Genomic DNA, 17,141 nt, shown 5'->3' with positions numbered 1-17,141 from the left:
GCTGACTGGGAAGAAATTAATGTAAATTAAGGCCAGATGGGTGGGCGAGAAGCAATGACATGTTATAGCGGTAGTTCCCACCTGCATAGTTCTGAGAAACTGGTGTCGGGGGAAGAATCCAGATGGCACGTGTGGTGAAGCAGGCACTGTGGTCACGATTGTCATGTTGTAGAGCGTACTCTGCAAAAAGATACTGCGTGTTGCCAGTCATCACCTTCTGCCTATACCCATTCATCCTAACTGAAAATTTGGTGGTAGTCATGCTGGTGTAAAAGGTTGAACAGTGTTTACATAACAGCTGGTATATGACATGTCGTTTCACATGTGGCTCTCCTTTTGACAACGAAAATATATTCTAGGTGTGGTGGGCAAAATCTGAGACAGAATAGATCTCATTTTGGGGCATGATTTTAAGAAGCCATGGTTTTGACAAAGTAGCTGATTAATGTATTCCAAAGCTTGCCTAATTGTAAAATTCTTTTATGTGTGTGTTCTGCTGCTGCATGGTGAATAGATTTTTTTATCTATACAATTACATTATTTTGTCAAAAATTTATAGTTTTCGTTGTATATTAACCCATGTGGCCATTGCTCTTTCTTATGAAACCTTCTTGTCAGTCCTCATTGGTGTCTGTTTTCTACCTTATGTGCTAATCCATTTGTTTATTTACCTGTATCACCAGGATTAATCAACTCTTTGCCCCTGCATCTTTTCTAGTACCGATATCAACGTGTTGTAGGTGGGTGCATTTTTATTTACATATACCAGTTCCATTGTTGTTTATGAATTTGTATATTACAATTTACAGTTCACTTCACTGTAGGGCCTCCTCCCGATCATCTTTCGACGATTTATTCGCATATTTGACCTTTTTTCCCCCCCCTACCCTCCACTTATTTATTTTATACATAATTCTTTCATGTTTTTGTGTGTTTGTTTTTTGACAAACTGCTCTAATTGACTTCTACTGCCATTTCCCACATTAATTTAATTGCCAAGCAAAGTATTTTACGTTTTCTTGTATGACTCTTATCTTTCTGTTACCCAGTTTTTAAAATTTTATTTCTCTCCATGACTTTCCCAGTCGATCTTTTTTTTCTTCTTTCCTTCTTTTTCAGTCTTTATTTTTCCGTATCATATAGACCACTTTTCTGACAGGAAATAGTCACCAACTCATTACCTCTTGTTAACCATTGTCTGTTCGCACAATTTTCACATGAATTTTTCTAATTTTTTCCGAATTTTTTTCCTTGCTGTTCTTCTATTTTTCTATCTTGTATCCACCCTCTGCTTATCTTTTTTTGCCACTCCCACAATTTCTAATACTCCAAACTGTCCTCTCTTGCCATGAAGAATCCCACCTCATATTACATCCATTCTTTTCGAAAACATGCCTTTGTGCTTTCAAAACTAAGGTCCCACACTCTATTTCTTGAAACTTGCTTGTCCCTTGGAGTTACTCCAAAAGGCCTGACATTGAAAATCCCTGTTTCTGAATGTAATCCTGCTCTACACCAGGCTCTTTTACAGTTTCAAATATTGTAATCTCTCTCTGTTACCCGGCTAATCTGTGACCTGTATGCCTCCTCAGCGAATTTCCTCTCCACTCCTACAAAATCCTGCAGTTATGTGCCCCTCATGTTTCCTTGGATGGTATCGTCCACCAAGCCAACTTCAAACTGCAACAACATGCCAGATTTCACCTCAAAAATGCGATCTCGCTTTCTCCCAAACTACCTGAACAGTGGTGTTTCCATTCCTGTCCCACTGCAGCTCCCTAGACAGCCACACCATCAACCACCACTCCTCTCCTACAAACTGAACTTGGCCAGCCTCCTTAATATCCCACAGTCCTCACCAGTGTTTCCCAGACCAAGAATAACTCATAATCACAAGAACCAGTCAACACAGTACAGTGTCATCAACATATCATCTAAAGCACTCTTCCTTTTTAAATTATCTTTATTATGTGAGGGTCTCACTACCAGCCCTAAACCTGCATTTGATCTTGTTGCTTTGGTGAAGGCCATACTTTCCTTCACACATAACATCAACTGGAAATATCACTTTGCAACACAATCCTAAAACCTTTCCAACAGCAAATGTGACATTGAACCCTGCCTTGAACAGTTCCAATGACGATCCCAATTTGATCAACCACTACTATCACAAAATCATTCCTTACAAGCCTTCCAAGAATTCCTCACATCCATCATTGCTTCACAGCCTTTCCTCAGGTCACTACAACATGACCCTAACTTGTCCTCTGCAAAACTCCAGGCTTCACATTGTCTAAAAGCTTATGACCCCATCATTATCCTTCCAGCAGACAAAGGATCTACCACTGTGGGACTTGATCGAAAGGTGTATGTTAATGAAGGTCTACACCAGCTGTCTGACACCTCTACATACATTGTCTGCCATCAAGACCCCATTCCTGTGATTCAAATTGATCTACAGTCCCTCCTTAAAACCTCAGACCCCTTACGAGGAGTACTACCTCAATCCATAGAACTTCTCACCACACCCAAACTACGCATCCCCACCTTTTACCTTCTTCCTAAGATCCCCAAACCCAATCATCCTGGCCTTCCTTATAGTTGCTGGCTTCAAAGCACCACCAAACATATATCTACCTTAGTTGATCAGCACCTGTAACCCATAATACAAAGACTACCCTCCTATATCAAAGGTACCAACCATTTGGTCTGGAATCCATGCCTATCCCACTCACACCACACACTTTACTCGTCACATTGATGCCACCTCATTCTTTACCAACATTCCCCACGTATATGGTCTGTCTGCTGCTGAACATTTCCTCAGTCAGCACTCACCTAGTTCCAACACATCAGGGTACGGCCATGGGAGCCAGGATGGCTCATTCCTATGCCAATCATTTCATGGGTCACTTGGAGAGGGGGCTTTCCTGGGTTCCATAAGCCTTCAGCCCCTGGTTTGGTTTAGATAACATTGATGACATCTTTATCATATAGACCTTTAATATTCCTGGAATCTCTGAATACCTTCTCCCAATTAAATGTCACATCGTCCTATTCTGAATCCTATGCAGCTTTCCATGTTGTTGATCTCGTCCTCACTGATCACCAGCTACACGCTTCTGTCCACATTAAACGTTCTAGCTAACAACAGTACTTACATTTTGATAGTTGACATCCTTTCCATGTCAAACATGCCCTCCCATACAGCCTTGGCATTCAAGGCAAACATATTTGTTCAGATACAGACTCTTTACAGCAATTCACCATCATTCTGTCCGCCCCTGGTAGCTGAGTGGTCAGTGCGACAGAATGTCAATCCTACGGGTCCGGGTTTGATTCCCGGCTGGGTCGGAGATTTTCTCTGCTCAGGGACTAGGTGTTGTGTTATTCTTATCATCATCATTTCATCCCCATCGACACACAAGTCGCCGAAGTGGCGTCAAATCGAAAGCCTTGCACCCGGCGAACGGTCTACCCCACGGGAGGTCCTAGTCACACGACATTAACATTAACCATCATTATGACCTCAGCCTTTACTGGATGTAATTACCTCACCAGCCTGGTTCAAAAGCAGATTTCACAGGCCATCACATTCAATCCTGGTACTGCTGATCCCTCCAAAAAACTTCTTCAGACCACACCGCTGGTCACTCAGTATTATCCTGGTCTGGAATGTCTTAATCAGCTACTTTGACAAGGCCATGGCTTCTTAAATCATGCCCTGAAATGAGATTTATTCTTCCTGAGATTTTGCTCACCACACCTATAATAGCTTTTCATTGCTCTCCCAATCTGCAATAGTCTTGTCAGACCCTGTGCTGCTTCTGCACCCATCTCCCTGCCCTGTGGCTCCTACCCCTGCGACTGTCCCTGCTGCAAGACTTGCCGTATGCACCCTCCTAACACCACCTATACCAGTCCTGTAATTGGCAAAACATATAGTGTCAAAGAGGGAGCCACCTGTGAAATGACATGTCTTATACCAGCTGTTGTGTAAACACTGTTCAGCCTACCACCAAATTATCAGTTAGGATGAATGGGTATAGGCAGAGGGTGTATACTGGCAACAAATAATATCCTGTTGCAGAGCATTCTCTACAACATTACAATCATGACCTCGGTGCCAGTTGCACCACACGTGCCATCTGGATTCTTCCCCAGACACCAGTTTCACAGAACTTCACAGGTGGGAACTATCGTTACTACATGTCCTTGGTTCTCGCCACCCACATGGCCTTAATTTACATTAATTGCTCCTGTCTCAGAATTTCTTCACAGTAGTTACTTCTTTCTTCTCTGCATTTTAGTTTTCTACATCTTTCATTTTCTTACCTGTCTATTTTTGCTGCTCCTCTCCCACCTCTGTTACTTACAATGCACTTGCCTTTTCACTCTTATTACACTCTTATTAACTTGTGCAAAATGTTTAAGCAGTAACTCTGTCATGCATATTACCCTGTCTTCCACCTTTAAACTCTCAGGTTTTCAAATCTCATCCGGTGCAGTTCCCAACAATCAGTCTCTCCTTCTCATCTCATCTGGTAAGTCTCCCCTGACCTGCGGTTCTGTGCAACTTTCCCAAAATCTACCCCTTTTCTTAGAGCCACTGGCTCCAAAAGCTTGCCTAATTATAACCTCCTTTTATGCTTGTGTGCTGCCGCTGCTTGGTCAGTGGATTTTTTATCTGTCCAATTACATTATTTGTGTCTGCGTAGCCAAGTCTGAGAAAATGTCCAATTACATTATTTGTGTCTGCGTAGCCAAGTCTGAGAAAATCTGTTAATGTGTGTTCCTGTGGAAATGTTGCAGCAATTTTGCTTGTAAGAACAGATGTCATTCAAACCATGAGAGATGTACTTTGATATCCATTAAGAGCAGTGATGATTGTGCTGTCGAGGCCCTAATTACACCACCACCGCCACCACTACCCTTTCCTTTGTAAAAATATGAACAGGGCCATGGTTATGAATATGCAACCATTGCATTTATAGAGAATAAATAATTATCTGAGGTGAATATCAAATGATTTAAACTTGGAATGGCACAACGGAATAAAGTTATGTCTACATTTGTGTTTAGTTACAGCACTCCAAAAGGAACCGTTTCACATCAAATAATTTTTCTGTGTGTTCCTTATAAAATATGTGTGTGTATGGTCTCTTATTCATACATAATGTAAACGTAACTGTTATAAGATGTTCAAAGATTGCCTCTAATGTAGAAAGTAATATTTTGTATTGTTTACAGGAGCTGCCTGCATGTTTTACAGTACATCTTGTGAATGTGACTGCTCTCAAATTGAAGAGGAATAAATTCAAGAAATTTCCTCAGAACCTAGGCAAATTAGTCAGAGTTGAAAACTTGGATGTATCGCATAATTGCATAGAAAAGCTACCTCATGATCTGGACGTTGTCCCATCTCTCAAGTGCCTTAATGTAGCTTCAAACAGTATTAAATTTATTCCTTCTAGCGTATGCCGACTACAATATCTTCAAAGTTTAAATATATCTATGAATGGCTTGAAATCTCTTCCAGATAATATAGGGCTGCTAAAGAGTCTTATATATCTAAATGTGTCAGGGAACTGCTTGGAGACTTTACCGGAATCTCTGTGTAAACTTGTGAAGTTAGATGACCTAAATGTGTCAAGAAACAGATTAAAAACCATTCCAGATAGCCTTTCGCAAATTATAAGTTTGAGATCATTGAATGTTTCAGGCAATTACATAACAGAGTTACCCACGTGTATCACCACTGGACTACCACAACTTTCGTATTTAGATGTATCTCACAATGAACTGATCTTATTGGACCGCCCACCTCGCTGTGCACATTCACTCATTTCTTTTAATTGTAGCCACAATAATTTGCAAGAAACTCCTCGCTGGGTATTTGAAGACAGTTGCAGGAAGTTACAAAGTGTTGATCTAAGTTTTAATTATGAAATGAGAGGCATGGCAAGCCAGCCAGTCAGTGCTCTCCATGGAAGTTCTCCTATAGCATGTCTCAACTTGTCAAACTGTTGCCTAAAGCTCAACACAGTTTCCATGTTGTTTGGTTTGGGCAGTTTGGATACATTACACATGGGCAATCAGAGAGATGCATCTAAAAGGTATGTCCTGTGTGTGTTCAGTACTGTTAAATGCTAAGTTACATTGCTAGATAATTAGATGCAACTGTTACATGCAAATATTATTATTTTTCCGAATTTAAATGTTGATAGTGGTCAATGTGTTCCGTGTTGTAGTTATCGCATAAAACTGTAAATATCAACTACAGTTGTACAGTTTATTATACATATATATATTTTCAAAATAAATTTTATTTAATTCAGTACTCAGTCCCATATATCAACAGACACTTTAAATACATTATTGAAACTGTGGTGCCCCCAGGGGCTCGGCATTCAGGTGCCGGGTACAGGCTTGGCGACCCCGGGGTTCCTGAGCTGGGGACTGGTAAGCGCCGCCAGTCCTCTGTCACCGTAAGCTCTGGGCATACTTCAGTGACCACCGTGCGGTGTAATGTTGTGTGTCTCAGGGAATGGGGATTTGGCTTGACCGCCCGGATCGTGAGGATGGAATAAACCTCTATAAACAACCCCTCAATCTTAAGGTGTGCTGCGCGCTGATGAGATGCATGGCTGTTGAGGTGGAACAGTCTGGGGAACCTGCCGCACCTCAGTTGTATAAGGCTTTCCTAGGCACGCGAGGCTCTGTCTAGGTGGACTTCTAGTTCCCTAGCTGCTCGTGAGACCGAGATGGATCCTTCGAAATCCTCTTTTCTTCCTCCCAGCGGAAAGGGTGGGCCGCTGGAAGGTTCTAACACCCAATCTCTTAAGAGGGCTCGCGCAGTCATTCCCACTGACTCCAGTCTTAGGTAACAGAATGCATTCTGGTAATCAGAATGTGTTTCTCATTGTGAAACGGAAGGAGGGTAGTTTCGAGAAGGTTTTGGCCTTTTATATACGAAAGGTTTATTGATTGGCGACTCCATAGTGTCCTGTGCGCTACGACCAGATAATGGGTATACTTGGAAGGAGAGACAGCATTGGTCGTATATTTTTGTTTATTATCGCAAAATCGATTTTCGGTCACGTAGTGACCATCTTCAGTGCTGTAATATATAACTTAAATAAGCCGTAAGCTTATTGACACCAGTGCTTACTAATTTAAGTTATATATTATAGCACTGAAGATGGTCACTACGTGACCGAAAATCGATTTTGCGATAATAAACAAAAATATACGACCAATGCTGTCTCTCCTTCCAAGTATATACAAAAGGGTTTGGAGGGAATCTGTGGCTCCTTAAAATCGGTGAAGCGCTTACATAATAGGACCTTGCTAGTGGAAACTTCTACTTCCCATCAAGCCTCCCATCTGCTAAATGCCTTGGAGAATATGCCATAGACACTGAACTGCGCAGCACCTTGAACTACAGAAAAGGTGTTGCGACATGCCGGGATCTAGTTGACATTCCCAAGGAAGAACTGCAATGTGAGTGGGCTCCGGAAGGTATTGTTGATGTCCAACATATCATGAAGAGGTTGATGGCAATCTTGTCAAATCTGACTCGTTTATTCTGACTTTCAATAGCACTAAACTTCCTGAACATGTTAAAGCTGGCTTCCTTTCTTCTTAGTGCGAGACCTTATTTCCCACCCCAATGCGCTGTTTTAAATGCCAGCAACTTGGGCTTTTTAGGGTGTAAAGGCGAAGCGACTTGTGGCAACTGTGGTAAGGCTGCTCATGAAGGAGTTGGTTGCTCGTATCCGGCCAACTGTATCAATTGCTCTGGAAACCACCCTGTTTGGAGTATGGACTGCCGCATATTTTTAGAGGAACGCAAAGTCCAGGAAATAAAAACAACCAAGTGTATCCCCTATGGTGAGGCCAAGAAGATCTATAGGTCGATGCAACCTCCCACATTTGCTACATCTTTTGCATCCATGGTTCAAAAGCCTACTCCAAAAGCCGATGCCTCAACGCAGACAGAGGTGGTGAGTGTTGGCACTAATACCTGCAGCTGTCAGTGCACTTGCAACACAGCCAGTGTTTCAGAGCCGGTAGCCCCCATACTCGAACGGCAGACAAAGGTACAGTGGCGAACTTGGGCCAGCCCCTGGCACCTCCAACAGCTGAGGCTGTTCCGAAGCCCAGTACGCCCATTACCACTCCCACGTCGGCTCCCCCAAAGCCCACCAAACCACAGAAAGCTGCTGTACAGCAGCAACAGCGGGTCAAATCCCGTGGTAAACCGTCCGAAAATGCGGATGTTGTTTTACGTGAGGCTTCATCTGACTCTTCCCCAGAGTTGATGGAATACGATGTATGTTCTCTGCAATCATCTTGCCCCACGCCTGCCCCTCCACCTGCTGCGGTCTCCCCGCCCCGTCGGAGAGACAGGATGAAGGTAACCCCATCATAGATGGCTCCCATACTTCAGTGGAACTTGCAAGGGTTCAGGACGCATGTGGAGGAACTTCGTCTACTCTCTCAGGGTAGACCACTGTGTCTATGTCTCCAGGAGACTTATTTCCATCCCTCATACTCCCCTGAGCTATGAGGCTATAAACTCCACAAAAAGGACGACCTGCGTGGAGAGAGAGTTAGAGGAGGCGTAGGTATTTTCGTCAGGACGGACTACCACTCCTCGCCTCTCTCACTTATGACGACTTTACAGGTCGTCGCTGTGTCCATGCACGTGCGTCATCCATTGACTGTATGTTCGCTTTACTTGCCCCCACATGATGCACTTGATGAAGTGGCCCTCACCGACCTTCTTACCCAGCTCCCCCAGCCATTCTTTATTTGTGGTGATTTTAATGCCCACAATGTGCTTTGGGGCTCTGCAATTACCTGTCCCAGGGGTAGAGCAATTGAGAGGCTTCTCCTGTCATCCTGTGCCTACTTGCTCAATGGAGGACAGAGCACTCATTTCTGCACAGCGACTGGGTCGTTCTCTGCCATTGATCTCTCGCTTTGCTCTCCAGCTCTTGCCGCGAGTGCTCATTGGGAAGTGGTCGCTGACTTGCATGGCAGTGATCATTTCCCAATCTGATTCACCTGCCAGATGGCGTGGACCCCTAAAGGAGACCACCACGATGGGTGCTCAGTGGAGCCGACTGGACACTTTATAGCCAGTTGGCCCAGTTCGAACACTGTGCGAATGTTGAGGCGTGGGTGGATCATATTACCAAAACGGTCCACCATGCCGCTGCAGCATCCATTCCACAGTCCACAGGCCACCGGAAGAGGCCACCTGTCCCTTGGTGGAGTGCCGAATGCCGCTCTGCAATCAGGACCAGGCGTGCGGCTTTGCGTCGGTTCCAGTATAGGCCAACTGCTGAGAATCTTGCAGCCTTTCGGGTGGCGAGGGAAAGATGTCGCCGCATTATTCGTGAGAGCAAGAAGAGGTCGTGGCAAAAGTTCCTGAACACCAATAATCATTCCACCAGAAGTTCCATTGTGTGGGAGACCATCAGGAGAATTTCTGGCAGAGGAGGGAGGTGCCCCCATAGCTGCTGTAATGAATAACGGCACTCTCCACACGAATCCGCGAGACATTGCCCAGACTATGGCAGCGTATTTTGCCACAGTTACTGCAACAACCAGTCAGGATCCAGGTTTCCAGCGCCATAGAGCGGTTGCTGAGAGATGTAGTCTGGACTTCCAGTCCACCTCTCATGAAGTTTACAACTGCCCATTTTCTATTTGGGAGCTGGATTCTGCATTGTCTGCAGCTTGTGACACACCCCCTGGTCACGACATTATCCATTACAGTATGCTATGGCACCTCACAATGCGCAACAAAGAAATCCTCCTCACACTTTTTAATACCATTTGGGCGCCGGGTCACTTTCCTGACGCGTGGCGTGAGGCAGTTTAATTCCTGTTTTAAAACCTGGGAAAGACCGCATGAGCCCAAGTAGCTACCGCGGATGGTCAACCGCCGCCTTGTCTGGATGTTGGAATCCCGGCAACTCCTTAGTCGCTTTCAGTGTGGGTTCCGGAGGCTTCGTTCCACATTCGATAACCTTGCCCTCCTGGAGGCGGCTATACAACAAGCTTTCCTACGCCGTCATCACCTTCTAGGTGTATTTTTCGTCATCGAGAAGGCCTACGATACCACTTGGAGGCGTCTCATCCTGGAGCAGCTTCACGACTGGGGTTTTCGTGGTTGTCTTCCTCTTTTTATTCAGTCTTTCCTCTTGCCACGATATTTTAGATACTGAATTGGTGACGTCCTGTCTGATCGCTTTGAGCAGGAGAACGGTGTTCCTCAGGGTAGCGTTTTAAGTGTGACTCTCTTTGCCATCGCTATTAATAGCATTACGTACATAGTGAAAAGTCCTGTCCTGTGTTCCTTGTTTGTGGATGATTTCTCTTTGTTTTGCTCTTCTTCAAGCCTTGCAACGACAACGCATCAGTTGCAACTTAACTCTTAGACGTTTGGATAACTGGGTGCAGAAGAGTGGTTTTAAGTTTTCCACCGAGAAGTCTGTATGTGTTCTTCTTCACCGTTCTCCTTCGATTTCAACCTTTCTTGAGTTGAGGATGAGGGACACTATTCTTACTTTTAAAGACACGGTGAGATTTCTGGGGCTCATTTTTTACTCGAAGCTTACGTGGTTACTTCATCTTAAAGACCTGAAACGACGGTCACTTAGGCTTTAAGTATTATAAAATGTCTTAGCCACAGTACATGGGGAGCTGACAGGACTTGTCTGCTCTAGTTTTACAGGGCGTTTGTGTGATCTTGGCTCGATTATGGATGCACGGTGTATGGGTCTGCGAGGCCTTCTTACTTAAAGATGTTGGACGTTGTGCACCATGAAGGGCTTTGGTTGGCCACTGGGGCATTCCAAACTAGCCCCATACCAAGCCTCTGTGCGGAGGCTGGTGAACCGCCACTTCATCTGTGGCGACGGCTACTTACAGTGCGCCAGGCCTATAAAACTTTGTCCACGCCATGCACACCTGCATACCATACTGTTGCTCAGCCTCCTCTGTCACGGTTATTTCATCACCGTCAACGTGCGACGCAGCCCTATGGGATTTGCTCACAGGATTGCCTCGCTGCGATGTCTATGGCTGGTCTTCGTGTTTTACGTCGCGGTTGGAGCAGATTTCTACCTTGGCTCCTCCGGAGACCCAAACTTATTTTAGATTTGACTACTTTTAATAAAGATAGTACACCAGATTTTAGATTCCAATCTCTGTTTTTTAACATTTTAGATGTGCATCACGGTTTCACCGTCGTTTACACTGATGGATCCAAACAGGAGACTTTCCTTGGCTGTTCTGTGGTGTTCCCTGATCATGTTACCCGGCTTCGCCTCCCTGATGAATATACCGTTTTCGCAGCGGAGCTCCACACGATCCTGGAGGCACTGGAGCAGATGATCGTGTTCGGGGCAATCGATTTCTCCTCTGCTCCTATTTTCATAGTGCCTTACAATCACTGCAGAATCTGTACCCAACTGAGGAGATGGTCCAGCTGATATATGACCAACTGTACTTGCTCCAACGGCGGGGTAAGGAGGTATCCTTCTGCTCGGTGCCTGGTCATGTAGGCATATGGGGCAATGAACAGACCGATCGGGCTGCCAAGGAGGCCTGCAGAGAGCAGGATGTGGTCCAGTGTCCTATTCCCTTGCAGTCTGTCATCTCTGCACTCCACAGGAAGTGCATGGAGCTGTGGGAGGAAGAATGGCTGGCGGTGACGGCCAATAAACTGCGGTTGGTGAAGTCAACAACTCGGCCGTGGCGTTCCTCCTGCTTGTTGCTCAAACGGGAAGAAGTGACCCTCACACGTCTTCGGATCGGGCACTGTCCTCTCACACATGGCTTTTTATTACGGCGGGAAGATCCTCCGTTTTGTGATGCTTGTGGTGTGCACATCTCTGTGCGCACATTTTAACAGACTGCATTTTATACTGTGATGCAAGGGCAGAAGCGCAAGTTGATTGGGGATCTGCCTTGTGTTTTAGCTAACAATGAGACGTGTGTGTCTAGGGTTTTAAAGTTTTGTGATGTGTCTGGACTCTGGCCTAAACTTTTAGGCTGGAGGTTTTAGTGTATTGCAGAGTGGCTGACTCCTCCCTTTTTCCTTGCGGTCAGCCAGCCACTTCCATCTGCTTCATTGTTTTAGCTCCCTCTACCACTTTCTTCCTGTGTTGTCCATGTTTTACTGCTGACGCCCTGCTTCATCCCACGCTTCAGTGTGGGTAGGCACATATTTTTCAAAGCTTGTTACCTGTGTTTTATGTTCTGTTTTATACTACTGTTCTGAGTTTTTTTCTTGACACCCGTCTCCCTATGTTACTGAGCGGGCGCTGAAGAACTTGCTGTCGTGTGCCCAAAAAACCCCTCTACTACTACTACTACTACTACTACTACTACTACTGAAACTGTGGTCTCCACAGCAACAGTCTTCTGCCGTCCCGATCTGGCGAGTTTGAAGGCCTGCCAGAAGGTGCAGAACTCGATGACAGCAAATGGACCTGCCCTGCTGTGGGCACATGCCCACCATGCCAGGCTATCAGTATCTATGGCCTCCATGTAAAACCAGCTGAACAGCAGCTCTGTAATCAGTTGTGATTTCACTGCGCTCTTGTATTAATCAAGCTACACATCGTTGTTTGGTTCTGAATTCACTACCTCTTTGGTTTTTGACCTTGGTTTACTCATTGGATTTGTTATTCCACTGTGCCATCTCCATTGTCAGTCCTTCTCTTGTTGTTTTGTCATCTGCCTGTTTGCTCTCAGGCGGCTTGCTGTGGCGCCCTCAGGTGCTCAGACAGTTCTGCTGGTATTCGAGCCTTAAAACTTAGTGCAAATATCTATACACTGAAAGAGAATGCTTCAGCTATACGATTAGTCTGTTTTAGAAACACTGGGAGCATTTGTGTGTAATTTTTTTGCATGGATGCTCAGATTTTCTGCTTTGTGCATGTTAGTCAAACAGACAGAAATTATTTTGATAATATTATGGGAGTCAACTCCTACAGTCATCAGGATAGATCTGGGCAGGATGCAGTGATAAGGGCCTAAATGCACTCAAAAGCATTATCAATTACACATTTATTCAGCAGCAATACAGGATTGTCTTCCAATGTGCTGCACGACAGCCCAGCCGGCAGAGTTGTGGTCTCGTCATTGGAAGAAGCCCAGTATATGCTCGACTTACGGTTCCACCAGCTCTATGTATCGATCTCCAAAGTGTTCTTGTTGACATAGAAGATTTGCCCTAAGAAGTCATGGCTGAGGTCCACTTGAAGTACTTGCTGACTCACAGAGATCAGCTCTCATCCTCCTTTTTGGTGACATGCTCCAGCAGCATCGGTGTCAGACTCAGATACAGGATGCAGCAGCAGCAGCAGTGCCCACCCTCTAAAAGGTGACTGACAGACAGCGTCCTGGTCACGCAGGTCAAGTCTCCAGCAGGACTGCAGGGTGGTGGTGCCCTCCACGCCCCATCAGCATTGACTCAGAAGTTGGCAGTGTAGCTAGCAGCAGCAGTGTCCTTCTAGCCGAACTCGTGGCCCACAGATGATTGGAGACAGTCAGGTATGCCCACAGTTGACCTCCACAGCCTCCCATCTCACTGGATAGCTGCAACTGATGCAAGAGCTGAGAGTACACACGGGGCAGTCAGCAGTCTGTACTCGGCAGTCAGCAGTCCACACTTAGTAATCAGAGGGTGTTAAGGAGGGTGGGGTGTTTATGTTGCAATTCCCTTGTGCTCTGTGTGACAGGGTGGCAATGAAATCGTGTGTCCTGGTTTTCCCTTGATGTCAGTTCTCCTAGGACTTCAAACTTCTGCACTTCACCTTTCAGAGGCTCTTTTCTGCTGGTTCAGCATGTAAATAATTACTGTTGCATTGTACTGAGGCCAGTTTACGACACTCTGCTTTGTCATTAGTATGACGGTACCTCTCGACTTCTATGATGTCATTATGCTTCGCTTGCAGACTTGGGTGCTCAGTCATTTTCCCATTGTGTCTACCAATGACTAGATGGGATGAAATCAAGTACATATTTCCCATCCTTCTTTTGGATCCAGTTTTGGACTTGTGTGAGCTATGTTATTAGTACGTAATTCTGTTGACTGTTATGTGTTAACTTACAAATTGTAAGGTGAGTACTTGTCACTATGTGACCATTCTGAAAAGCAACATCCATCTATGCTCAACAACAAAACAATGATTGTATTATTTGATGGGTGGTTGAGTTATTATGTTTCTCTGTATATACTGTGGCACTGTTGTATGATCTGTTGTAGCTATAATTTTGTTTTATTTTATTATCATTTGACAGTTTAGTAATCAGTAAAAATAATAGAACTATGACCAGAACTGACCATTTCAATAAAGGTGCATTTGTATATTACTTCAATCAAAACATGTCATCAGAAAATGAAGAAAGAAAAGAAGAAAGGAATTTCAGCTTTGATTGGCTAGGTTCGCATTTCATAACTATACCTTGATAATACTGAATAGATTAAAAATTTCATTTCATTTTGTAGTGAATACACACACTTCATTGGTCTGTCCTGTGGTAGACCTCAGCCAAGTAATTGGGGAGTAACTGATTAATATTATTTTACACCATTTTGTGAAATATATTTTCTTTTCAATCAAATTGAATACTGTTACCAGGGCATAGTAATTAATTTATTCTTAATAAAAAGTTTATCATTTTTGTTCAGCATTTTAATCCCATTGTAAATATTTTTCTTAAATCCAAAAAATCAGTAGAGGTTATGGTGTTGTAAATGGTGTTTCATATTTTCCATTAAATTTGTAAACATTCTTGTTTTAACAGTGATGTACAGACAAATCCTATGGTGTTGCTTCAAAGTGACTTACCTGTGAAGTTCAAATTGCATTATCTACCCTATCCTAAGAATTGCTATTATTCTCTCCATTATGTCTGCATGTGCCAAAAAAAAAAAAAAAAAAAAACAGTCTCAGCAATGAAAATTATGCAGATTATTAAAAATCCAGTATGGAATACAACAATATTATGAAAAGGATAGTTGCTACTCACCATATAGCAGAGATGCTGAGTCGCAGATAGGCAAAACAACAAGACTGTCACAAAATAAGCTCTCGGCCAACAAGGCCTTTATCAAAAATAGATGACACACACACACACACAACTCACTCACACTTGTGATCACAGTCTCTGGCAGCTGAAGCCGCACTTGTGACAGGCTTTTTGTTGTGCCTATCCACGATGCAGCATCTCCGCTATATGGTGAGTAGCAACTGTCCTTTTCATAATATTGCAGATTATTAAAATTTTTATTTCCCGAAAATTTTCATTTCTTGGAGATACTTACTTCACTTTAGAAATAAACTTTCCAATTGTTTTAATTGTATATTACATAAATGTAGATAATCATGTAGATATTTATTTGATGCTTTTTATTCTGCAGGCACGTTCTATACAATATGTTCCTGGTGCTCCCTATCAATGTATTGAGCACATGTTCTTCACTGCGGGAGCTTCATCTTCCTGATGTTGGGTTGACTGACCTACCCAACACTATTGAACAGTTAGCAACCCATCTTGAGGTGCTGGATGTATCATACAATGAGTTACACTGGCTACCAGAGACTTTTTGCCAACTGAAGCATTTGACACGTTGTCGGCTGTCACATAATCGTTTAGCATTGCTTCCATCTGAAATAGGTCAACTGACTCAGCTGATTCATCTAGAAATCAATTCAAATATGGTATTATGCAATCTTAATCACATACTTTTTAATGTTCATATTGTCAAATTTAGTAACTGCAGGAGACCCACTATTAATATTTAGTGTAAAATTTAGCCCCATCAGTTCACGTTTTGTAATTGTTCTTGACAAATGTTTAATTGAAGCTGTGTTCTATACTGTCAGGTTTTTCAACTCATTTGACTAAATTCTTCTGTGTCTAATTTAGGTTTCATTGTAAAAATTAATTATTTGCCTACCCCCTTCGCCCCAGTGACATTCATTTACTGAATCTATAACATATTTGCAGCTTAGAACAGAAATTACATTGAAATATTTCTTTCAAGTGGTAAAATCATACCCCACAAATACAATTTAATCTTTACCATTGAATCGTATATGTACCACTTATTTTGTGTCTTCCTATTTATAATACTCTACCTCTAGAATGTAGCCAGGATTTTGTCAAGGGGTGGGGTGGGGGTCCGATTTGTTAAAGTGGACATTAAAAAGGCTCTTGCTTTTCACTTTATGCTGAAAACATATTCATTTATTTATTAATTTTACAGGCTTAATTTGCTGTCAGGACGCCTTCACACAAATAGTATTAATTTTATAAAATTATGCAAGAGAAGTTTTCTAAAATTTGAATACAGTATAATGTATTATTTCTTTCCTAACAAAATGCAGCTCAGCCTTTTTCCTATTCTTTCTTGTTACAAACTTTTCTGTAATTAGAAACTATCAGAACAGCAAACAGCGCACAAACAGGAAACAGTAGCACTTAACATTAAATTCAACTGTAAGTGAGAACTGAATTGATTTAAAAAAACAACAACTGAACTCCAATAAAGGTAACAGTGTACAATAGTAGGTCTTTGCTAAAGTGATAGCTAGGCAACAGTCAAGTGTGCTGTCGACATATTGATAGTTTAAATCTCTCGATGGCCTTGTAGCCTATCAATAGAGTGTGACTTTTTCATCATGTGATTGAAAATCAAAATATTAGAGGTGATGAAAAAGTTTCCATTTGACTGCCATGTAGTCCAGAATTGGTATATGCCAGTCAGGCAAAATTGCCATGGGCATTGAGGCAATCATCCTATCCACACACCAGGTTGAAGATATCTGTTTGCTGCGCGTCCTTGGCTGACAAGAATCATCGACATTTCAGGGGCTCTTTTAAGAGACCGAAGGTGTGATGATCGCATGGAGAGAGATCAGAACTGTAGGACAGGTGCTCAAGTGTCTCCTACTTGAGTTAACATAAGTTCTGTATTACAACATTTGCAATGTGGGGACATGTGCTATTGTGAAGCAACAGTATCCCTTGTTGTCCCATGCTTTTCGACAGACATTCCAGCCCGTATTCATTCGTCATTTTCTGATAGATACCTGTCAGTGTTTGTC

At 43.2% G+C, this 17,141-nt stretch overlaps 1 protein-coding gene across 3 annotated transcripts in view; it reads left to right on the top strand.

Annotated features, from left to right (window-relative positions):
- LOC126234458 (leucine-rich repeat protein soc-2 homolog) overlaps positions 1 to 17,141 on the top strand; it is a 132,101-nt gene that overhangs the window by 54,659 nt on the left and 60,301 nt on the right. For all 3 annotated transcript variants that reach the window (XM_049943153.1, XM_049943152.1, XM_049943154.1), the window contains 2 exons: positions 5,251 to 6,116; positions 15,452 to 15,752. In XM_049943153.1, coding sequence (XP_049799110.1) covers positions 5,251 to 6,116; positions 15,452 to 15,752 — 1,167 coding nt within the window. The remainder of the gene's footprint in view (positions 1 to 5,250; positions 6,117 to 15,451; positions 15,753 to 17,141) is intronic.

Source organism: Schistocerca nitens, chromosome 2, assembly GCF_023898315.1.
Source record: "Schistocerca nitens isolate TAMUIC-IGC-003100 chromosome 2, iqSchNite1.1, whole genome shotgun sequence".
NCBI classification, from domain to species: domain Eukaryota; kingdom Metazoa; phylum Arthropoda; class Insecta; order Orthoptera; family Acrididae; genus Schistocerca; species Schistocerca nitens.
Note: the sequence above shows the minus strand (reverse complement) of the source record. Positions and strands in the feature narration are given on the sequence as shown.